Source organism: Musca domestica, unplaced genomic scaffold (assembly GCF_030504385.1).
Source record: "Musca domestica strain aabys unplaced genomic scaffold, Musca_domestica.polishedcontigs.V.1.1 9, whole genome shotgun sequence".
NCBI classification, from domain to species: Eukaryota; Metazoa; Arthropoda; class Insecta; order Diptera; family Muscidae; genus Musca; species Musca domestica.
Window position 1 is genome coordinate 13,191,726 of NW_026712435.1, and position 24,696 is coordinate 13,216,421.

The 24,696-nt window shown below is 35.3% G+C and overlaps 2 protein-coding genes across 2 annotated transcripts; one reads left to right on the plus strand and one right to left on the minus strand.

Moving 5' to 3' along the window:
- Nucleotides 1-9,563: 9,563 nt before the first annotated feature.
- Nucleotides 9,564-24,430, minus strand: LOC101898094 (T-box-containing protein TBX6L). Its single transcript, XM_005187358.4, has 5 exons — nt 24,111-24,430; nt 22,994-23,162; nt 11,150-11,417; nt 10,942-11,079; nt 9,564-10,456 (listed from the first exon to the last, which is right to left on the minus strand). The coding sequence occupies exons 1-5, from the start codon at nt 24,199-24,201 to the stop codon at nt 9,830-9,832; spliced, it is 1,293 nt and encodes a 430-aa protein (XP_005187415.1). The 5' UTR covers nt 24,202-24,430; the 3' UTR covers nt 9,564-9,829.
- Nucleotides 12,473-20,027, plus strand: LOC131806866 (uncharacterized). Its single transcript, XM_059131670.1, has 2 exons — nt 12,473-13,641; nt 18,281-20,027. Exon 2 carries the CDS (start codon nt 18,281-18,283, stop codon nt 19,811-19,813), a length of 1,533 nt encoding a protein of 510 aa, XP_058987653.1. The 5' UTR covers nt 12,473-13,641; the 3' UTR covers nt 19,814-20,027.
- Nucleotides 24,431-24,696: the final 266 nt, after the last annotated feature.

Genomic DNA, 24,696 nt, shown 5'->3' on the forward strand with positions numbered 1-24,696 from the left:
CAAAAATACTAAAATGCTCAAATCATGGCGCCACCGAAAAAGATTCCACGCCACCAAAACTGACTCAAGCGACCGGACGATCGACCGCACACCAAGATTCGAAAGCGTAAAGATTTTTATGGTCTTATCACACAATGAGCGCCGTAGAGCAGCCAAAAAGCCGATGAAGTAGTCATCGGAGCAAAGTGGAATGGAATTGGTGCACCGCATGCAACCTTCCAGCATTCGCTGGTGATGGTGGTTGTTGCTGCTGTTGCCAGCTAATATTCGAACATGTTATTTCTACACCTTGGCCAGAGCCAAGACTTGGAGTTGGAAAAAAGTGGAATTTATTCAAATAGAAGAACCTTCAGTTCGAAATGCATTTCCTCTTATCAATGAAAAGCGACAAATGTGTCTCCCTGCGGCTGTGTAATCTTTAAAAGGCGGTCGAGCTGGGGGAATGGTGGGGGATATACAATTTCTTGGTGGCTTTCGATATTTGTCGCTGCTACTTGGCTTAGAGAATTTGCCCTCACAACTCAATCTTAATTTATTTCACTGGTTGGCTAGCCGGTGTTGTTGTTGTTAGTGTTGCTGCTATACAGAGGCTGTAAAGAGACACTAATGAAACTGAGGACAAAAAATCGAAAACGTCAACCAGCCACCACCGCCGCCGCCGCCAATGGGCGGCAAAGTTAAAAGTCTTCTAAAAGCCGTCAAACTGCTGTTCATAATGGATGTCTTATCACCAGAAATTGTTTTAACTACTGGACTTTGTTAAGACGGCTTAAAAGCCAAAATACCGCTTTTGTTATTTTTCACTTTGGCTCTAAACGGTCTTGGCCTGTAACGAGAACTCTCTCGCTCCTCTCACCCCTCTGGACTAACGTCCTCTAGAGTACGCATGCGCTGCCTTCCTTCTTTTTGCTTTCGTGAATAGAATCGTAACAAACCTCTGTCTAAGCTAAATGTTAAAATTTGGCCATAGTTAACTCGTCTTTTGTCTATGGCAGTGCCGAGGAGACAATTTTGTGCAAATGGCTTTTAATCGCTTCCATTGTTGTAATCTATGGAACCACTGGAATTTTGGTTCTATTCAGGCTGATGTTTAACGCCTCATTCCAAACACATTGTGTCGAAGACATAATCACACATGAATAGGTTTGAGGTTTTGTTGAATGTCGTCCATGTAACAAACATGGCTGAGAGATACACTCAAAGAAAAATGTATGATGAAACTTTGATTTACCTGCATTTTATCTTTATTTCGTTGCAAGTTTTAGAGTTAGCTGCACAAAAAGCGTTAATCGGCAAAAAGTAAAAACTAGTCTTGCTGCAAATGGAAAAAGATGCGGAATAACATCATATGGAAAGGCGGAGGTCAAACATGTTGGTACGGCTTTTCAGAAACCTTTCAACCCAAAAGCGAAGTGGGATCATCAAACTACTCAAAGGATGGCAGCGAAGGATCTAAGAATAATAGTCATTAATCAGGTTGACACCCATGGATCAATGGCTGACTCTTCAGCATACGGGTAACCGTGGGAAGATTCGCTACATGAACCTGTCGGATGAGTTAGGTCATAGTACCTGGTGGATTTGCGGAGCTGCTATCTTACAACATGCGACTATAAGGAATCCGTAATTGCCGCAGTTAATGACCTTGAATCTCTTTGGGAAGGCAGCAAAGTTACAGCACTGTCTCAAATGTCCCATGCCGAATGCTGCCTTCAGTGTGGATTCCACCTCCTAAAATTTAGTTAAAAGAGATCCTGAAGTTCGTTGCAAAGCATAACGTCTATTTTAGTACTGGAAACTAGCTCACCCTGAATTTCTTCTATAAAAAAACGGCATGGTTTCAAAAGTAGCTACTGATAAGGTCGGGGATATCTTTCTAAGAAGTCGGATAGCGCAATTCATCGCTGTTTTCTTTTGGACACTAAATGATATGAAACTTGCAAGTGTTAACTACTTCGTCAGCAAAAAGTCCACATTAATATTATAGATTCGTTTTAACTTATTAACTGATTGGCATGGTACAATAAGGAGCGCCGTACAGCATACAAAATACAGCCCTGGGGCTATGCCCGCTTTTTGTCAGACTAATTTCAAATTATATGCAAAAATTTGTTTTTATATTTTTCCTCATTTTTAAATGAGTTAAGTTGAGTTGAGACACAATTGACCAACGGATTGGTATCCGGAGATTTTGGTGACCATTGTGCGATGGAAATTAAGCGAGGAAACTCATTTCGTAACCATTCTTGGGTGGGGCGTGCTGATTGCGATGGTGCTGAGTCCTGTTGGAATGTCCAAGGTCTGCGACCAAAATGTTTGGGTGCCCAAGGCTTTAATACACCCCCTGCATTTATTCTGATGCCACGGTCGATGCCATCGGCTGTTATGGCGACCCACACCACCAAAAACCACCTCCATCTCTCAACCACAGATACCAACAGAGACATCAAATTTCGGGATTCCAGCTCTATCCCTTCACCCAAAACCAAATTTAGTACTATTTAGTACTTTTTGTCCAATTATAGCACACAATTCCAAACCGCATCTACATTTCAGTCCCAGATACCACCAGAGATCTCAATATCAAATTTCGGAATTCCAGCTCTATAAATTCACTCAATACCAAATTTAGTAACGTTTAGTACTTTTCGTATAATTTTAGTACTCATTTGCAAAATCGTTCAATGTTTCAATACTAGACACCAACAGTTATCGCATCATAAAAATCCACGGTTTCAGCCCTATTCCTTCCCAAAATACCCAAATTAGTTCAATTTAGGACTTTTCTAACAACTATAATACACATTTCCAAAAATCATATCCATATCTCTAACCCCAACAAAGACCTCAATATCGCGATTCCAGTTCTATACCTTCACCCAATACAAATTTGGTACTTTTCATACGATTACGGTACACATTTCCACAACAAATTACATATCTCAATTCTAGATACCAACAGAGACGTCAATATCAAATTTGAGGATTCTTCACTAATACCAAGTTTAGTAACATTTAGTACTTTTCGTACGAATTTTCCCATTTTCATTTCCATTTGCATTTACAAACCACTGCCAAATCTCAAACACAGATACCATCAGTAAACTAAATATCATATTTCAGAATTTTATATCCCAATACCATACATTCAGTACTTTTTGTACAATTATAGTACACATTTCCGAAACCACCTCCATATGTCCAGACTACACATGAACAGCGACCCTAAGACTAAATTTCAAATTTCAAGCGCTATCTGTTCACCCAATACCAAATTGTACCAAAAATAGTACTTTTCGTGCACTTTATGTAAACATTTCCCAAAGCACCTCCTTATCACAAACCTACACATCAACAGGGACCCTAATACAAAATTTCAAAATTCCATCTTCATCCGTTCACCCTTAACCAAACTCATTCAAATGTAGTACCATTTGGTACAGTTCGTACATTTCCAAAAGCACCTTCACGTATCATATTCCTTTCAAATCTTGGTTTTCATACCAAATATCAAGTTTCCGTTCACATATTACTAAATGGTACGATTTTAGAAGATTAGTACCATTTTGGAACTTTTCGTAACCATAAAGTTCGAATTTCGAATTTAAGTCTCATTCCAAATTTCCGACTCATTCTTGTTTAGCTCATTCCGTTTAACCGAAACAATGTTTTAATTTTAGTATATTTTAGTATGTTTAGTACGAAGTTCCAAAACTTAGCCTTATCACATGACAAGACTGACTCTCGTGTGAATTTCAAGATTCTAACTTCAAACGGTTCTTCATCTCAATAAGTCAGACAGCAGTTTCACTGAAATTCTAAGTCGATTTAGCAAGGCCCTTTTGAACGAATTGAGTTAGAATGCACACATGCGTATTTTACCGGTAGGCAGGTAAAGTTAGTAAATGGCCCATGTCGGTCCACGTTTTCGTTTAGCCCCCAAATATAACTGTACCTCCCAATATTCGGTATTTAGATGATTTTAGAGACATTATTAACCGGAATTGTTTTAAATTTCGTATTTAAATTTGGTGGTGGGTATTAAACGCCCGGCAGAACATGCTTCTTTTGCTTGTTCTTTGCATTTGGCTCTCCAAATTTTTCATTTTTTCTAGCAAGTCAATTTTAGAGTCGAAAAAATGCTGCCGAGAATCATCGGCAAACTCCATAATACTTTCTATGTGCTCCACAAAATTAGAATCTCGACTACCTCCCATGATTTTTATTTTCATTAGGGTTGTCGCGAAATAGAAATAAACCTAGTTGATTCTATTAATCTTTTCCCCACTAAGAAATTACAGCTTTTCTCCAATGTGAGTTATTATTTTTCATCGAGTGTACCCTGAACACCTTTCCTTCATTCCGTATGTATTAAGGTTTATGATAGAAAAACCACCAAAACACACACACACACACACACACAGCAACCAAACAGCCAACTAGCCGCAATAGATGGATGGATGGGTGGCAATGGCAGTAGCCGTGTGGTGTCTAATGAATTGTCAAAACCGATACCAATTTGCATATGAAAGCCTTTGTTGTCTGTTCAGCACCTTAGATTCCTTAACTTTATCACCAAATTTTATAGTTTATATTAAACAGTAGAAGAAGACGAAGAAGAAACGAATGTCAAATGATTATTATATAAAATATCACATCTTTTTATCATTGCCGCACGTATTATTTCGTAAGTTTGTTTGATTGTTTATTTGTTTGTTTGTTTGTATGAAATGTGGAAATTTGGACCAGTTCTGTTCTCACCTAAGTTTTATGGAAATATTAATGGTATGCTTGACCAGATCAATACAGTGGACTACTGATGAGGTTATTAAACTCGTTAAATATAAATGGAACATTAAAAAAGGTACGGTGCCCGGTCTTAAAATGTAGACGTAGAATTTTTACGACCTGGCCTAACAGTGTCACCAAAAATATTATTTGAATATTATTGAAATTTCTTAAGGCTTAACACCTTTCGATACAACTGTTAAAAAAGCTGTAAGTTCGTCCAGGCCGAACTTTGAATACCTTCCACCATTTGGTACATATTTGGCAATTTTCAAAAAATTAAAATCCATTAAAAATTCTGTTAAAATCTTAAAAATCCGAAGACGTGGACCTACATACGCAACTTTTGTCATAAGCCTGCATAGACAATTTCTGGCATAGGCTGTAGAATCCATTACGAACTTCAAATACAAAATTTGAAATAATTCCGATAAATAATGTCGCTAAAATCATCAAAATACCGAATATCAGGGGATACCGTTATATGGGGGCTATACGAAGACGTGGACCTGCACAGACATTTTTCTGTCATAGGCTGTAGAATTCATTACGAACTTCGAATACAAAATTTGAAATAGTTTAAGTAAATAATGTCGCTAAAATCATCAAAATACAGAATATCGGGGGGGTACCATAATATGGGGGCTACACGAAGACGTGGACCTGCAGAGACAATTATCAGCCATAGAATACTGTCAATGAATACTACAGCATTCATTAATAACTTCAAATACTAAATTTTAAATAATTCCGGTAAATAATGTCGCTAAAATCACCAAAATACCAAATATCGGGAAGTACTGTTATATGGGGGCTATACGAAGACGCGGACCTACGTGGCCTATTTTCCGTCACAGGCTATAGTATCCATTACGAACTTCAAACACTAAATTTGAAACAATTCCGGTAAATAATGTCGCTAAAATCATCAAAATACCGAATATCGGGAGGTACCGTTAGAAGACGTGGACCTACATGGCCCATTTTCAATACAAAAAGTCCTGCAAATATAAAACACATTTGAGTAAATTTCTATCAACTTACTTCATTTCGTTCGGAAGCTAGAGTGATGTCCACAGACGGTCAGACGGATAGATGGACAGACGGACGGACATTGATAAATCGACATAGAATTTTATGCTGATCAATAATATATATACTTTGTGGGGTCTAAAATGCATATTTCGAGGTGTTACAAACGGAATGACAAACTTAATATACCCTCCATACTATGGTGGAGGGTATAACAAGTGAAAAAGCAGTAAGTTCCACCATTTGAAAGGAATTGGCAAAAAACGTTAAAAAATACTGAAAATAGGGATTTACCGTTATATTGGGCCTATACGAAGGCGTGAGCATGTACAGGCAATTTTCTGCCACATCTGCAGAACCCATTAAAAATACGTAATTTGAAACAATTCCGAACATCGGTAGGTATCGTTATATGGGCGCTATATTTCCCGCCATAGGATGTAGTACCGATAAGGAGCTTCAAATTCAAAATTTGAAACATTTCCGTAGAAAAGTGTGACAAAAATCATCAAAATATCGAATATCTGGAGGTACAGTTATATTGAGGCATTACCAAAACGTAGACCTATATTGACAGTTCTATACAAGGATGTTTCTTCCAGAATGGCAGCACATGCCGTCAATTTAGAGCAAAGCCTATATCTGGCGGTACAGGTATAATGGGGCTATACCCAAGCGCCCATTTTGAATACAAAAAGTCCTTCAGACAGAAAATACAACTGAGTAAAATTTGATCAACCTACTTCATTCCGTTCGGAAGCTAGAGTGATTTCCACAGACGGGCGGACATCGCTAAATCGACATAGATTTTTGTGGGGTCAAAAATTTATATTTCGAATCGTTTTAAAGGAATGACAAACTATTATAACTATGGTGAAGGGTATAAAAATACGAGTATTTCCATGAAACCGATAATATTTTTATTTCCAGCGAAAACACAAACACCCGAAAAGGTCACTTCTGACCGTGACATTGATATCTTGGATATCAGCCAAGATATCTCATATATAGCAAAATATATGTACAATATTAGAGGGTGAGATGAAAAAACTGCAACCAACTTCAGACTGCTGTCATTTCTAAGCCACTCGTCCGACAGCGGTTAAAATTATTCCAGTGACAGCTCATTATATTGCTTACAGCGTACAAAGGCATTTTGGTAAGAATTTTCCAGAAAAAAAGTTATTCGTGATGGAATTCAAGCGTGACAGTGTCATTTCTTTAAATTTGGCTGGAAAACCACAAGTGGCTATCGTTAGAGCACTCCAGCATTTAAATGTGAATAAATCTTTTGTGTCTCGTACCATCGCTCGTTACCGTGATACAGGTACTGGTAGCGTAGCAAGACGTCAAGGAAGTGGACGGAAGAAAACAACAACATCAGCAGAAATGGTTCGTAAAGTAAAGGTGCAACTTGATCGAAACCCGCGTCGCAGTGGCCGAAAAATGGCTCGCGAGCTGAACATATCGCAATATTCCATTCGGTAAATATTGAAAAATGAGCTCGGGGTAAAACGATTATAATTCCAAAAAGTGCAAGAACTTACACCGCAACAGTAGGAAAATAGACTCAAAAGAGCTAAATAGTTGCTTCGCTTGGCCGAAAGTGTTGAACTGCCGAATTTGGTTTTCTCAGATGACAAAACATTCGTTGTCCTGCAGTTTGTAAACAAACAAAATAATTGTGTTTACTTGCCAAAGAGGTCAGCTGAAAATGTGCACCTTCGGTTTGCCACCAGAACAGAACTCAAGCGCCGGCCATAGTGATGGTGTGGGCCGCCATAACAGCCGATGGTCGCTCTCCGCTCGTATTAATCGACCGTGGCATCAGAATAAATACAGAATATTAGTCTGGGGGTGTATTTAAGCCTTGGGCACGCAAACATTTTGGCCGCAGACCTTGGACATTCCAACAGGACTCAGCACCTCGCACTCAGCACGCGCCACCCAAGAATCCTCACTGAGGTTTCTAGCTTCTTTTCCAGCGCACAATAGCCACCAAAATCCCCGGATACCAATCCGTTGGACTATTGTGTCTGGAGTATTTTGGAAAGCAAGGTTGGCACAAAAAATACTAAAGGTTTCGATCACCTCAAGCAAGTGCTTTGCCGGGAATGGGCAAAAATACCGCAGAGCAGCATTCGGACAGCGTGTGACGGTTCCATTGGCCGTTTGAATGCCATAATTCGTGCCAAAGGTGGCTAATTCGAACAAATCTAAATTTATTCTAAAATTTGATGCTATTTTCGATATTTTTAGCTTTCATGAAATAAAATAAAAAAAAATGTAAAAATTATGGCGTTTGACTTTGTTGCAGTTTTTTTATCTCACCCTGTATAAGCTCCCGTTTTGGTATGGCCTCATATAACGGTTCCAGCCAGTATATAGTTTTTTGAAAACTCTAACTGCATTCTCCTACCGCTCTTACGGGAGTTGGCAATTTAAAGTGGAACACGTTTGAATCCAGATACTTTTCTATAAAATTGCTTTCTTTACCTAATGGTGGAGGACATTAGAAGTTCGAACTGGCTGAACTTAATTTTGGTTATGTGGCGTTTCCACTGCACTTGATTCGCTCTCTATTCGTTGTTTGACCCTTAACTATGAAAAAACTACTTAATTCTTCACACAAAATTTCCTGAGCGAACACTCATATTTTTACATAGTTCAAATCAAATCACTCTCAGAACAACGAAAAAATGTGTCCCATCCCTAACAAATGAGAGCATTTATCGAAAAAATAAATTATGACATTTAAAAATTGAAAATAGAAAAATTTAATGAAATTTTGATAATTTTTTGGGAAGACTGAAAATTATGAATTAAAACTACAATGTTGAATAGCGTATGTACATTCAAACGAAAGTAAATTTTGTTTTCTCTCTCATCCGAGGTACGCATTTTGTCCACGAGTTGAAATTTCCACAGAAAACTGGAAACAAAAGAGGCAATATTTTCAAAATGATTGTATCGGCAGAAAAAAATGTTTGACAAGTGTCTCTCCAGCAGAATTAAAAAGCAGAAAAATACAAAAATATGTTAAAAATGTCAACATTTATACAAAAAGTTGAAAACATGAATGAAAATTATAAAATAATTGGTATAATAAATCTTTGGGAGAAAAACAATAATTTCTTCTACTCATATTAGTGAGAATTTAACGTATTTTAGTATAAATTCCCATTAAAATCAACAAACAAAATTTTTGAAAAAATGAATTATTTTACTATGAATTATGAATTACGTGTGAACGGGTTAATTCGTGTACCTAATTCTGAGAGCGAACAACGTTGTTCGGTTTTCAATGGAAACATGCTATTACTTGTTCCTTTATGATATCGAAGAAAATTGGAAAAATAGTAGATTCCTGCAGGTTGTGGAATAGAGCATATATGAAATAAATGAAAACGATTTGTATATATATTTCGAATATTTCTGACATATGGCATAACCTCATGCCTGTATTTCTGTAGTTTTACGAACCTGCTCTACCTACCCATTGTACCATGAATATACGTGTCACATATTTATGTCCACATTGTAATCGAAAAAATGCTTTCCCCAAAATCGAGTAAGTTTTGCCAATTCCACATAAATTGCTCGGCTCCAACTCTGACATCGCAAGGGTTACAACCCCAATAATAAAATATCCCAATAAAATTAATATCCCACTTGGATACCAATGCTCTCTCACTGTGGAGGGGTTTTACACCCTCCGACCGTAATTTCATTCATTCATTCAATTTAATTGTTTTTATTCTTTATTTATTTATAATTATTTCTTTCTTAAAACTAAAAGGTTTACAAAAAGTCTTAATAAAATAAAAATCTTAAAACTAAATTAACAACATTTGTTCTCTACTGCTTAACAATTTTAATTCGCTTAAAGGTAAATATTCACGACAAGGGTTCAGGGGTAGAGGAGGGGGAGTAAAGATGCACAGCATTACCACAGAACAGAATTGAATTCAAATCTCAAAACAAAAGAGGCAAAAGTTTTTATTTGACCTTAAAATGCCAAAATAGCCGAAATGCTGAAATTGTTTCTCTTCTGTGCGGTTGAGTTTGATTGAGTGGCGGGAGGTGTGGGAGATGTTGTTGAAGTCGATTCTGTACTTGCGTTGTCCGATGCTGGAGGAGAATTTACGGTTGCAGGCAATGCAATGTGTGGCTGTGGAGGATCTCTTAGCAAGGTTTGCAAAGGATGTTGCATTAGCGAGGTGGCTGCCATTAAATGTTGTTGTGGATGATAGAATGAGGAGGTGGGTGAGGAAGAGTAGGCCAAATGATGGGCATAATGTTGTTGGTGTTGTTGCTGACGGTGATGTTGTGTTGCATAGTCCTCAAATCGTGGCGATATGGAGCGTGAAGAACGTGATGAACTGTAGCCAGATTCTTCATCGGAATTTTCCGAGGGCCTTAAACGTTTCTGCTGTGGTGACTCATAGCTGGTGGTGCTGGAACGATCATCATCGGCCTTGGAGAGGCAATCATCACTTTCTTCGCCATGTGTTGACGACGACGAAGAGGAAGAGGAAGAGGACATTAGTTTCCTTTTGCATTTAGATTGTCCCGTTTCACGAAAGCCTTTGGCAAAGGGATTGTTGTCAATCTTGAGTTTGGTGATGCGATCATTCTAAAAATAGAAAGAAAAAAACGAATTCATTAATAGATTATTTAAAAATAAGGATATTTTTTTAAAGTGTCTCTTCTGGGCTCTTGGGTATGTCGTGAGGGGTGTCACAAAACACTTGAAATTGTCAAAATTGCCGCCAGTAATTAGCCAAGTTGTTAATGTTATGTCCTCACTACTGCTAGTGCGCCCTTAAGTGGTTGCTGACGCGTCATACTAAGTGGCCTGTCACTGCTTTGGCTCTTTGTCTGAGTGTATAAAAATGTCATTAGAACAACCCTGCTGTGGGCGACCTTCAAGGCCTTTGAAAAGGCGTGAAATTTTTATTTAAATAATTGTCCTCAACCTAAAAATGTGAATGGTAAATTCGGTATCACTTTACAGAGCGGGAGAGTGAGAGACCACTGTGGCGTCATTGTCAGCTAAATAGAGTCAGAGTCTAGACACTTAAAGTACTTGTCGTGGGAGAGTTTCATTAGACTACTAACCTGATAGGCTGTTACAGCTATGAATTCAGTTTCCGGGAACACGAAATTTTGTTGGGGAGACCAGGGTAATTGGGTCAAATCGGATGTCTTGATAATGTGCAGACGAGGTTGGTATTTGTGCATGCTGGCCAATACGATCTGTAAAGAGAACGAGAAAGGGTTCTAATTAGTAAATTATAAAAAAGACAGTAAAGTTAGGTTATCCTACCTGGCCACTGTTATCCAGGGTATTGTTGGTCAATTTAACCTTGTTGAAGAGTATGGCCTGGGACTGCCAGTGGGAACCATTGGCAGGGCTGTCGGGATGCAAAAACATTCTCTGGGGTGATTGTGGCTCAGCACCGCCAGCTGGAACCCATTGTGAGCCGGAAAACTTGTAACGACAATCTCCAATGGGTACCATTTCCAAGAGCACACAATATTGGGTGTCTTCCTCAAGGCCCGTCACAGATACACGCATGGAGGGGAACATACGTCTAAAGAGAAAAAGGAAGAAAAAAAAATAAAAATATTAATAAAAAACAATCATTATCATCATCTTCGCTATCTTCATTATCATCATAAATCATGTTCTACAAATAAAATGGGTGTTAACCTGGTATTGATTTGTGGCTTTGCATTCAAAACAAACAAACAAACAAAGAAATTCTCTATTCCTTGGCCAAAGCAAACAAGTGAAATGACTTGGCAGTATATAATTATCAAGATCAGCATCATGATGTTGATGATGATGATGGAGATGATGATGATGGTGATCTTGATCAAGGGAGGGTGTTTTATTATAACAGCAGGAGTTATTGAAGAAAAGAAGAGTACTGGCGCCTTTTGACAGATTTGTGTATTCTTAACCAGCCAGCCAGCCGGCTAGCCAGACAGACAAATCTCAATCCAAATCCCAAGCCACGTTAGCCTAAACAAGTTAACAACACATTTCGAAATGTGGGTAGTACCTGTGGAATTTGGCTTGTGGTTTTCAAGGAGTTAAAACGATACAAATCTTGTTAAGAACATGATTAATTATGTTGTGCCGGAAAGAAAGGGAAGGGAAGAGCAGTGAAATAAAATTGGAATTTGGCAAATTTCCATATTCAGGGTGGCATACTTTTAGGGGAACATCATATGGTATTTATACCCTACACCACATCGTGGTAAGGGCATCATGTCTTTGTGCATTTTGTTGTGCAAACAACAATTGTTTGGCCCAAGGACAAACCCTATTGAAATTGGTGAGAATCGGTTCAAATTTAGATATAGCTCCCATATATATCTTTAACCGATTTCAGGTTAATTGTGCGCCAAATGGTCAATATCAGTCTATCAAGTACATCAAATTTGGTGAAAATCGGTTCAGATGTAGCAATAGTTCTCATATATAGGTGTCACCCGATTTGGGTGTTTAAGTCCCTCACATGCGTAATATGCAATTGATATGATATGAACAATGATATTTGATACCGGTCATTAGATACAGCTCGAAAATACCTCTGCCAAATTCTGTGGAAATCGACTCAGATTTGGAGATATAGTGTTATAGTATCAACTACTAATTCCCCTCAACGATAGTGTCTCCCGTTATTCCCTTAATGAGAATCGTTCCACATTTTATTATTCCAAAGAATTGTTTACCAAAATATTAATATGCAAATCCAGCATTTTTATAAAATAAATTTCCAAAGAATAAATATTCATTAATACTTTATTTGTAAGAATTGTTTATTAAAATATTGATATGCAATTCAACATTTTATTCCAGACAAATTTCCAAAGAATTGTTTACTTAAATATTAATATTAGCCTAAAACTGTATTTTCTTTTCTGCTGCATTTCCGACAACGAAAATGCAGCAATAAACAGAATTTTAGTATATAAGCCAGTGAAAAATAAAGAAAGCAAGTTATAATTCCAAACCACACCAAACGTCTTTTTTTTTAGTCAAAGTTTTTTCCGCAAATAAAAGTGGCGCAGTCGGTAGGATACCGCAAAGTCCTATCCAACGTATAAAAATAATAAAACAGATTTTATTGTGCGCGATAGAACTAGGATTTTAATCCTTAGTGCGGTATTCGAAATATCCTTTATAAGATTAAAGGATACACAAATTTTATGAAGGAAAAAAAATAAAAAGGATATTAAGAAATATCCCTGTGACTAAAAAAATATTAGTGGAACCAGAAAGGATATAAAGATCTATCCTTTTGGTGAACATCCTTGTGTCAGAAGGAAACCTAGTGAAAAAAAAAAAAAAAAAAAGGATATTAAGAAATATCCCTGTGACTAAAAAAATATTAGTGGAACCAGAAAGGATATAAAGATCTATCCTTTTGGTGAACATCCTTGTGTCAGAAGGAAACCTAGTGAAAAAAAAAAAAAAAGGGATATTCCTTCAGTGGATTATAAACTTCAAAAAAAACAACAACCATAATATAAAGACTGATTAAAACTATATTAAACAAAAAACAAGAAAAAATAACCAATACAACAACAAAACAAAATAAAATTTAAAATACGGGTCTAATACAAGCAAACAACAACAAGGAGAAGTAATAAAACAACAGCAACTATTGGAGCAATATTGTAAAGAAATAACATTACCAACAAACCAATAAGGAACAGTTCATGCCGAGAACTGCACCGTGGAAGACCCTACTACTAAGAAGAAAGTAAACCTGCAATCCTTAGCACCAACAACCAAATTACAAAGTAAGACTATCTCTAGAAATCTATAATTAAGAATAACTTGTATATTTTATAAGAAAATATTTAACATACCTTTGTGAAAAATCGTGTAGGAAAATAATTCCCTACAAGCAATTGTTGAAAATTTTTTTTTTCTCCTCTCCTCCCTCTTTCCCATTTCAATGAGCGATAGTGACTCATTATCAGAGTACCCATCAGACTTTGAATACATACCAAGAAACTCTAATAACGGGTCGACAGCATTAGAACTTGACTCAGGGATTGAATCGAATGATGGATACCTGACTGACGAAAGAACAGAACATTACATTCGTGACATAAGAAGTAGCAGAAACAGACGCATTTTTAGAAAGAAACTCAGACAATATTTTAGACGTAGATAAACAAAAAAAAAAAAAAAGAAAAAAACTAAACAAGACTATAACCCAAAATATAAAGGAAAATAAATAACTAAAATGGCAGAACAGGCCGAAAATCAGATTAATAGACTAATCATAGACCCGCTAAAATACTTAAACAACTTACCGGAGTTCTATGGGGATTCACAAAACTTACAGACTTTTACTACCCTCGTTGACCGAATTTACCCACACTTACGCACATACGACGAATTGTCCCAATTACTTTTCTCCGACATTATAAAGTCCAAACTCAAAGGAAAAGCTAGGCAGGCAATTGAGATAAACTGCCACGCGATTTCATGGACTGACATAAAAAACATGTTGCAAAACAATTTTGGGGACAGACGTTCTAGTGAAGAACTTTTCGACGAACTAAGGAGTGTGACTTTCAGGACGAACACACTAGACTTCTATAATGACGTAAAGGACAAATTGCACAGACTAAACAACAAACTGGTAGTTATACTAGGAGAAGGTGAAGCAACTAGGCAAAGTGCGATTAATAATAAACGCACCGCTTTAAACATTTTTAAAAGCAAAATTCCAGAGCCTATGAAATCCATCCTGCTCTGTAGGAACCCAGGAGACTTGGAACAGGCCATGGACATATTATTTCAAGCCGGCTACGCATACACCGGAAACAATGAAAATAGAGCACAGACCAATGCACAATCTAGTAAACGAAGAAATTACCAACAACCATTCGTAAACCAAGGAAGAAATTACCAACAACCATTCCCAAACCAAGGAAGAAATTACCAACAACCATTCCCAAACCAAGGAAGAAATCACCAACCACCATTCGCAAATCAAGGAAGAAATCACCAACCACAATTCATAAACCAAGGAAGAAATTACCAACAACCATTCCCAAACCACGAAGGAAATTTCCAAAACCCTTTCCATGCAAACAGACAAAACACTAGAAATCAGCCTGAACCCATGGAAATAGGCACAGCCGAAAATTTTCGGGACAGAGCCTCGACAGGCAATTACCATATATAATGGTAAAAACCAAGTTAGGTCATTTGAGACTGATAGTGGATACTGGAGCCACTAATTCAATTATTAATCCAGGAATTTGTCATCCGAAATGGATACACCAAATAAAACCTCTTGTTATTAAAACTCTCCAACACCAAGTTACCATAACAGAAAAGGCAGTAATTCCAGCATTTCAAGAATTTAATATAACTAATAATGCGTTAGAGTTTTATGTTTTAAAATTTCACAATCACTATGATGGATTACTAGGCAACGATATACTTAAAACATACAATACTTGCATAAATTATAAAAACAATTCCATACAAATAAACGGACAGGACATGCCAATACTTTTTGACAATAAAAATAGCGAAAATAGAGAAGAAACAAATGACAAACCAATATTTTTTGAAGAACAATATAACAAAAATTTAAGTAAAATCATGCCCACGCAGAAGGTAGGCGATGATACCAAGGATATGAAGCAATATCATAGCTTGGAACAACAAATTAGGACACAACACCTTAATTCTGAAGAGAAAAGATGTCTCTTACAGCTAATAAAAAAATACTCTTCAATCTTCTTCCAAGAAAATACTCGATTGAGTTTTACCAACGTTATAAAGCATAAAATTCGGACAACAAACAATGTTCCAATAATTAGTAAATCCTATAGATATCCTTACATACATAAAAGAGAAGTCGAAGGACAGATACAAGAAATGTTGCAAAATAATATAATAAGGCATAGCAATTCGCCTTATTCTGCCCCTATTTGGATTGTGCCAAAAAAGGCCGATGCAAGTGGGAAGAACAAATGGAGACTTGTCATTGATTACCGTAAATTAAATGAAGTTACAATCGATGATAAGTACCCCATACCTAACATTGACGAAATACTCGACAAACTGGGAAGATGCCAGTATTTTACAACACTTGACCTCGCAAAAGGATTTCATCAGATTGAAATCGAAGAGGAGGACATCCATAAAACTGCCTTCAGTGTAGAAGGAGGCCATTACGAGTTTTTACGAATGCCGTTTGGGCTAAAGACAGCCCCAGCGACATTCCAAAGGTTGATGAACTACGTCCTTAGAGACTATATCAACAAAATCTGTCTGGTTTATCTAGACGATGTGATAATATTTTCCACCTCACTGCAGGAACACATAAATTCATTAAAACTTGTTTTTAACCGTTTGCAAGAAGCCAACCTCAAGGTCCAATTGGACAAGTCGGAATTTTTAAAAAAGGAAACTGAATTCCTTGGCCATGTCGTGACATTAGAAGGTATAAAACCTAACCCAAAAAAAATCGAGTGCATAGTTAACTTCCCCATCCCCAAATCGCCCAAACAAATTAAACAGTTCCTAGGGTTAACTGGTTATTATCGAAAATTCATAAAAGATTATTCGCTAATAGCTAAACCCATGACAAAGTGTCTTAAAAAGGATGCCAAAATAAACATATCCAATCCAGAATATCAGGAAAGCTTTAATACGCTAAGAAACTTACTAATACACGACCCAATCCTCGCTTACCCCGACTTTACTAAGAAATTCACCCTAACAACAGACGCTAGTAATTTTGCCCTTGGAGCGATACTATCTCAAGATAACCACCCGATTTGCTATGCTAGTCGTACCCTAAATGATCACGAGATCAATTACAGTACGATAGAAAAAGAACTTCTAGCAATTATTTGGGCCACAAAATACTTTCGCCCATACCTTTTCGGACGCAAGTTCATAATCGAGACAGATCACAAACCGCTAACATGGCTCTTTTCGATTAAAGAACCCAACTCAAAACTAGTCAGATGGAGGCTCAGGTTGTCAGAATTCGATTATGAGATTAAATACAAAAAGGGAACAAAAAACAGTAATGCAGATGCATTATCAAGGATCGAAAATAAAATTGTTGAGATCAATTCATTAGAAAACATCCAACCCATTCTTAAAGAGAGCGATTCACCTATAAATTTATTTAAAAACCAACTCATCGTAAAAAAAAATTCATTCCGGATCAGCAAGGATAAAAACCGAAAACATCTTTCAGAATATTAGAAAAACTGTAACAATAAAAGAACTAGATAAAGAGTATGCAATTATGATTTTAAAAACCCACTGTCACCCAACACAAATAAATGCAGTTCTGATAGACAATGAATTTTACGACACTTTCAGAGACACTTGTAGGGAATTCTTTTCAAATAATAACGGATTCAAATTAATCAGGACTTTTAAGAAACTAGACGATATAGAAGACGAACTCCAACTAACAAACATAATTGAGGAAGAACATCTAAGCAAAAATCACAGAGGAATTCAGGTAGTGTTCGAGGAACTAAAAACAAAAATTTATAACCCCAAACTTAAATTAAGGATAACCCAGTTCATTAACAATTGCGAAATATGCACATTGGAAAAGTATGACAGAAGACCACCTAGACTACCTTACAAACTAACGGAAACACCCACAAAACCCAGGGAAATATTACACTTAGACGTTTTCTATACACTAGAGAAACAACTTTACTTAACTATAATTGACAAATTTTCAAAACACGCCACAGCATACAAAATTAATGGAAGATCATGGATAGAGTTTAAATCAAAATTAATGCAATATACCAGCACATTTGGAAGAATAGAAAAAATTGTTGTTGACAATGAGTTAGGATTTAAAGCCATTCCGATTCAAGAATATTTAAGGAAAGAGAACATTAATATACACTACACATCAAACAGTAACCATACATCCAACGCAGATATCGAACGACTTCACAATACATTGAACGAACACTTAAGATTACTACGACATGACGAACAATCCAAAGACGAAACGACAGAGGAAAAAATATCACGTATCATTGGATTTTATAATAATACTATTCATAGCACCACACAAATCAAACCTATAGACTTTATAAATGGCAAAGTACATGAGGATAAATATCCCGAAATACATGATCTAATATTAAAGAAGAAAAATAACTATATTAATAAACTTAACAAAAATAGAACCGATATAGTGATAGAGGAAGGTACAAACTATATAAGAGAAATTCGAGGGGGTAAAAATCATAGGAGGTACAGAAAGATAGAATCTGAGAAAGTCGATGAAGATCATATTGAAAACACAAAAACAGGGCATAAATATTACAAAGCACATATAAGACCTCAAAAGAAATATCAAGACAAGAATAACCCAAAAATTAAAGCAAAATCTAGATAATTACCATCCCCTTTCAGATGATTAACTGGATCATAATAATGGTTGCATTTACTACAGCAACCAAGGCCCAAACCCTTGACATACAAGACTTATCGAACAATAATGGTTACATACCGATAAAAACAGGAGAGACCAATACCGTAGAACACTACATAAAAGTACTGCACATAATAAACACTACAGAATTCGAACGAACTATGGAGATAATTAAAACCAACATTGACACCCTAAAGACATCCAGTAGCGAATCAAAAACATTAATCAGTACAATAAACAAGAACTTTATGCTACTAAAAGCGAAAATAGAAAATCTTAACCCACATTTTAGAAAGAAACGGGCACTCTTAAACATTATAGGAAAAGGCTTAAAAATGATTGCAGGTACAATGGACAGCGATGATGAAGAACAAATAACTGAAGCTCTCAAATCTCTACATTCGAACGAAGAAAACCTAACTAACAAAATGAACAAACTAACTTATATAAACAATGTCATGAACTCCCAAATCCAGAACATAACTAACCATATAAACTATCAGCAAAACATTATCGGGGACTACTTAGTCAAATTCAAGAATATTATAGGGAATAAAATTTCAACCATAGAGGACGAGATAACATTTATAGAACACATATACCAGATTAACAACGACATCTCACTCCTACGGCATCACGTAGACGACATAGGACAGATTATTTTCTCCGGGAAACTGGGAATAATTCCCACAGATATTCTCACCCAAACAGAACTCGATTTAATCACAAGCTTTGACAGCTATACCAATATAAAAGTAGCCATAGCACGTAATGAAGGGAACGTTATAATAATTCTCTCTATACCACAATATTCCCAAGATTCACTATCCAAGGTAACATTCGTACCCATTCCTGACAAAAATAATAAATCCATAATGGTTAATCATTCTGATGTTCTTATAGATTTAGAAAGAAATATTTATAGCACGTATATTAAAGATAACCTAAAAAGAAATCTTATAAAAATTAATGATAATTGTTTGAACAATATACTAAACTTTGAAGAAGCTAATTGCAAAACGCAAACATTAAATACACAAGAAATTAGCGAAATAATTCCAGGAGTATTAATCCTTAAACACTTTAACAGTACGATATCACATAATTGTAACAAAGATAAATTAAAAATTTCAGGAAATTACTTAATCAAATTCGAAAATTGTGAAGTAAACACGTTAAACAAAACCTTTACGAATTTTAAAATAAAAATACAAGACAAGTTTATCCTACCTAACCTTATAACAAAAATTAAAGATACCAGTAACACAACACTTGCAGACATAAAACTTGAAAATTTATATCTAAAACAAATAGAATACGAGGAAACACTGAAACAAGTACTATATACAGATAAAAACTCAAAAATAATTGGCTATAGTATAGATATTTTAATCGGTACATCAATATGTATCTTAATTATATTTATATATCTCTTTAAGAATAAACAAACCTATGTTCCAAATGTACAATTAAAAAACCAAACTATTATAAACAATCCGGCAAAGATAATATAATTTCGTCGGAGCCTCAAACTAAGGGTGGGGGTGTTATAGTATCAACTACTAATTCCCCTCAACGATAGTGTCTCCCGTTATTCCCTTAATGAGAATCGTTCCACATTTTATTATTCCAAAGAATTGTTTACCAAAATATTAATATGCAAATCCAGCATTTTTATAAAATAAATTTCCAAAGAATAAATATTCATTAATACTTTATTTGTAAGAATTGTTTATTAAAATATTGATATGCAATTCAACATTTTATTCCAGACAAATTTCCAAAGAATTGTTTACTTAAATATTAATATTAGCCTAAAACTGTATTTTCTTTTCTGCTGCATTTCCGACAACGAAAATGCAGCAATAAACAGAATTTTAGTATATAAGCCAGTGAAAAATAAAGAAAGCAAGTTATAATTCCAAACCACACCAAACGTCTTTTTTTTTAGTCAAAGTTTTTTCCGCAAATAAAAGTATATAGCTCCCATATATTTTCTAAATCCGATTTCGGGGTTATTATGCAAATAATGGCTAAGATCAGCCAAAATGGTATGAATTTCGGGACGTACATTTCCATTTGGTGTAATTCGGCTCCGATATATATTATTTTAATATAACTAATACTCGAAGTGATATCATGCACTTTATAGCTATGTTATTGGGTATAAGAGATAAAAATATCTCCGTCAAATTTGGTGAAAATCGATTCAGAATTGAATAAGCCTCTCATATATTAATTTCAAACCAAATCTAAAACCAAAGGTTGATAGAAATGTTTCCTTTGAAAACAAAATATTTGCCTTATCCTTCCAATTTATTTCATGTTACCATTTCCCCTCTACTTCTTCCTCAATTCCCTTTTCGCACAATTTCCAAGGTATTATCCTTAACTTATTTCCCAAGAATACCTGTTGGATGGTAGTACCTTACCGTTTTTGGCTAATTTGATTTTTATGTATTTTTAATGAGTAACTAATGAAGCACTAGCTAAAATTGGAAAACGGATGCCAGCCAAAAAGGTAGGCCGCTTCCCACAAGACACCAACGCAACGAACACACATTTGTCGGACCATAGGAGAAAATGAAATATTAAATGAAAAACACACATAATTATGTTAATTTTTTCTCAAACAACATAAATAATGTCGCCTGTCGCTATTTGGTGGGTTGCTGGTAGCTACCTGCTTTGCGGAACATTCTTGCTGCTGATCAAAAACAATGGGCCTAATGAATTATTAAAGGAAGCCGACAAAGCATCACAATCTCGATCGGCTTTATAACAACAACAACAAAAGCATTTTCATATTCATTTCATTGTTGCTCTAGACACGGCAACAACAAAAATGTGTGAAATCTCAGGTAGTCGATCACCTGGCGGCAGCGGCAGTCTCAGCCTTTGTTTGACCCTTTCTTTTATATTTCTCATCATATTTGTCAATAATAAAAAAAGAAATAATACCCAGTGCTGCCTCCGACCAAAATGCTCTTAACAAAAAAACTCAATATTATTGTCAACACAAAAAAAAACAATAACTCGCTTGCCGTTCACCTATCACTTCTTCGTCTTCTTCGCCTTCATTCGATGTTTATGAACAAGTGTTTTGTGTTGTCTTTTGAAGTTATTGTTGTTTTATTTTATAGAGAAACAAAAAAAAAATGGAAAAAATGATGAAGGGCCCACAAAGCGACCTAATGCTGGTTTTATGGCCCTACTGGCGCCAGTAAGCGTTTCTTTAAATGTTTTCTTTCTGCCACAACAAAGCGGGCTAAATGTTCATAGAAAAAAAAAGAACACACTGCTCATTCCATGACATGACAACTGTTGAAAGGTATTTTTGAAGAATTAATGAAATATTTTCCAAAAAATTGTTAGAAAAATCGATCGGATTTTAATATTTAATTAAAAATAATTTTCGAGTCATTTCAATAAATTATATTTTTGTAGGAGATCTGAAACAATGTTTCCTTCTTAGTATACTGAGTGTTCCACAACTTGAAAATTAGTACTAGTTCGATAACTCAAATGAATAATCGGTTATCGTAGTAAAGTTGTTAGATTGTTGCCTGTAGAATCTTCACATAAGACTTAAATACTTCGATATACAGGGAGAGATGAAAAAACTGCAACCTACTTCAGACTGCTATCATTTCAAAGCCACTCATCCGACAGCTGTTAAAATTATTATGCTACTGAAGGAAACTGCAACATCAGCAGAAATGGTTCGAAAAGTTAAGAAGCGGCTTGATCGAAACCCGCGTCGCAATGGCCGTGAGCTGAACGTATTGCAATATTCCATTCGCCAAATATTAAAAAATGAGCTCGGGGTAAAGCCATTGAAATTCCAAAAAGTGCAAGAACTTGCACCGCAACAGAAAGAAAATAGACTCAAAAGAGCTAAAGAGTTGCTTCGCTTGGCCGAAAGTGGTGACCGGACGAATTTGGTTTTCTCCGATGAGAAAACATTCGTTGTCCAGCAGTTTGTAAACAAACAAAATGATCGTGTTTGTTTGCCAAAGAGGTCAGCTGAAAATGTGCACCTTCTGTTGGCCACCAGAACTCAAGCGCCTAAAATTTGATGCTATCTCCGACATTTTTTGCTTTCATTCAATAAAATTAAAAAAAAAAAAAATAAAAAAATTTGGCTTTTGACTTTGTTGAAGTTTTTTTTTTTATCTCACCCTGTATATGGCGCGTTTCGTCGAAAATTTGCGGTGACAAAAATTTGATTTTTTAAAAAGCATTTTCGATAACTTTTTATCGTTAAATAAAAAAAAGGATTTTTGATCAAATTTTCGATTTAATTTTTTTGTGACAACTTCATATCTAACCTGTTGTTGATATTTTCCAAATAGTCACCAATACTTGGCGCCATTTATCTAATATTTGCTCTGAAAACTATATTTTGCTTAAGATATTTATCGAAAATTGTTTGTTATCGCAAGGAGTATTTGTTTAGGATATTTGTTTTTTGTTTGTGGCCAATGCAAACACTGGTAGTTTCTCAGGAGATTTTTTTAGTAGATTTCGAAAATAGGATTTCTTTTAATTCACTGGCGCCACCTTAATGTTTGTTTGTTTGTTTTCATTTTTTTTTCTTTCAATACTATACTTCAAATATGTATGTCCATATATTTGCTTAGGATCTTAAATCTTCATTTATGGGCATAAAACGATGTGTTCGAATCACTTACCTTCCACTTTTGGTTATTATCATTTCAGTGCCAATTTTATGAAATTGTTGCCATAAATCATTATTTTCCAATTTAGCCTCAACATTGCCGGGTAGTTTGGGACGTGGTGGGGCGGCCATTAAATGATGCGGCATCGGCACATGCATGGGGATCATGGGTGGGAAGGGATCTAAAAAGGGGAAAGGATAAATAAAATAGAATTAAAAAAAAATCTTAATAAATATTAATTAATTACGAATCGATGAGTTTTTTATTTCATTTTTTTCAAAACTTATTGAAATTAGGTTTGTTTGCAGTTTGCTAGAAATTAAATGAAAATCATAACCCAGAACTTGCAAGAATCTACTAGTTTTGCAATTGTTTTCGATATCATAAAATAAAAATCGGTTATCGTAGTAAAAACTTTTACATTCTTGCAGTTCTGAAACAGAGTCATAATATATAAAATATCATAATATACCAATGTAATATTATGGGAAACATATCTTTTGCTAACAAAACAAATTTTTCAAATTAAAAAAAAAACTTTTTCATATAAATATTTCTATTTTTTCCAAAATATACGGGCAGAACCATTTTTACCTATTATTTATTAAGACCTTTGATGTTATGAAAATAAATTGTCAGACGAAAAAATGCCATAATAGGATCTTTCAAAGAAATAAATGTAGATTTTAAGAATAACATCATAATTCAGTTTCTATGCGAATGGTCAAATTCAGGAATTTTAACATTTTACAAAATCATCCAAGATTTAAAAAAAAAACTGGGACAACTCCTACTGAATTTAGGCAAACTAATTTTCAAAAATTAGAGAAGCAGCTGATTGTCTCTTATACCTTGCTAATAATAATACCTGGTTACAATGTTGAAGGTAGGCTTTAAATTTCGTTAAAAAAAATAATATAAATTTAAAAAAAATTGTTTTTACAGCTAAAGAATGTGTCACCTTGTAAATATACCTTGGTTTTAACTATGTTTTTCTTTTAGTTTAAAAATGAATTTGATTTAAAAATCATAACTTTTGAAATATTTCCAAATTCTAGTTTAGCTTGAGAAAATTTTAAAAATTGCCGCCGGCATTTGTTTCGTAATTTTTGTCTCCATTCCAACTTACCCGGTATACGCTGCATGATCTGTTGTCGATAAATCTCTTGGGCAAGCTGCTGTTGCATGCGATATTCCATTAAATCGTGTACGTTAAACATTTCGTTGTTTTATTTTCTTGTTAAATATTTTTTTCTTGTAAAATGATTCAGTTTTCTTTCATTTATTTAAAAAGCAGACACTTTTGCGTTTATTTTTCTCAATTAATTAAAATAATTTTTAGTTCAATTCTTTAAATTTATTGTTTTTTTCCTTTATAACACACTCAAAAAAACCTCCACTTGAACACAACGACGATCTTAAGCGCTCAACGTCTCTTAACAAACTGATCTTCTTTAAAGATGAGTGAGTTCTTAACACTGATCAAACAAAATCCAGTTTGACAAGATCTCTCTTTTTTGGTTACGGAGGAATCCATTAATAACAACAGGAACGACTCTCTCTTACAATAACAAATATCCATTACAGTGTGTCTCTTTCGCACACACACAAAAACAGAGGAAGTGATAAACAAAAACAACTAACTGGTTGAACAAGTCTGTTTTCTGATTGGTCGGCAAACAAACTCTATTTTAAGAGACTACCTGAAAGAGGGA

Coding starts and splice junctions, on each gene's coding strand:
- LOC131806866 (XM_059131670.1), top strand. CDS start 18,281: ATGATTAACTGGATCATAATAATGGTTGCATTTACTACAGCAACCAAG.
- LOC101898094 (XM_005187358.4), bottom strand. CDS start 24,201: ATGTTTAACGTACACGATTTAATGGAATATCGCATGCAACAGCAGCTT. Junction 11,418..22,993: donor ATAATAACCAAAAGTGGAAG/GTAAGTGATTCG, acceptor TTTTCTCTTTAG/ACGTATGTTCCCCTCCATGC. Junction 10,457..10,941: donor TAGCTGTAACAGCCTATCAG/GTTAGTAGTCTA, acceptor TTCTATTTTTAG/AATGATCGCATCACCAAACT.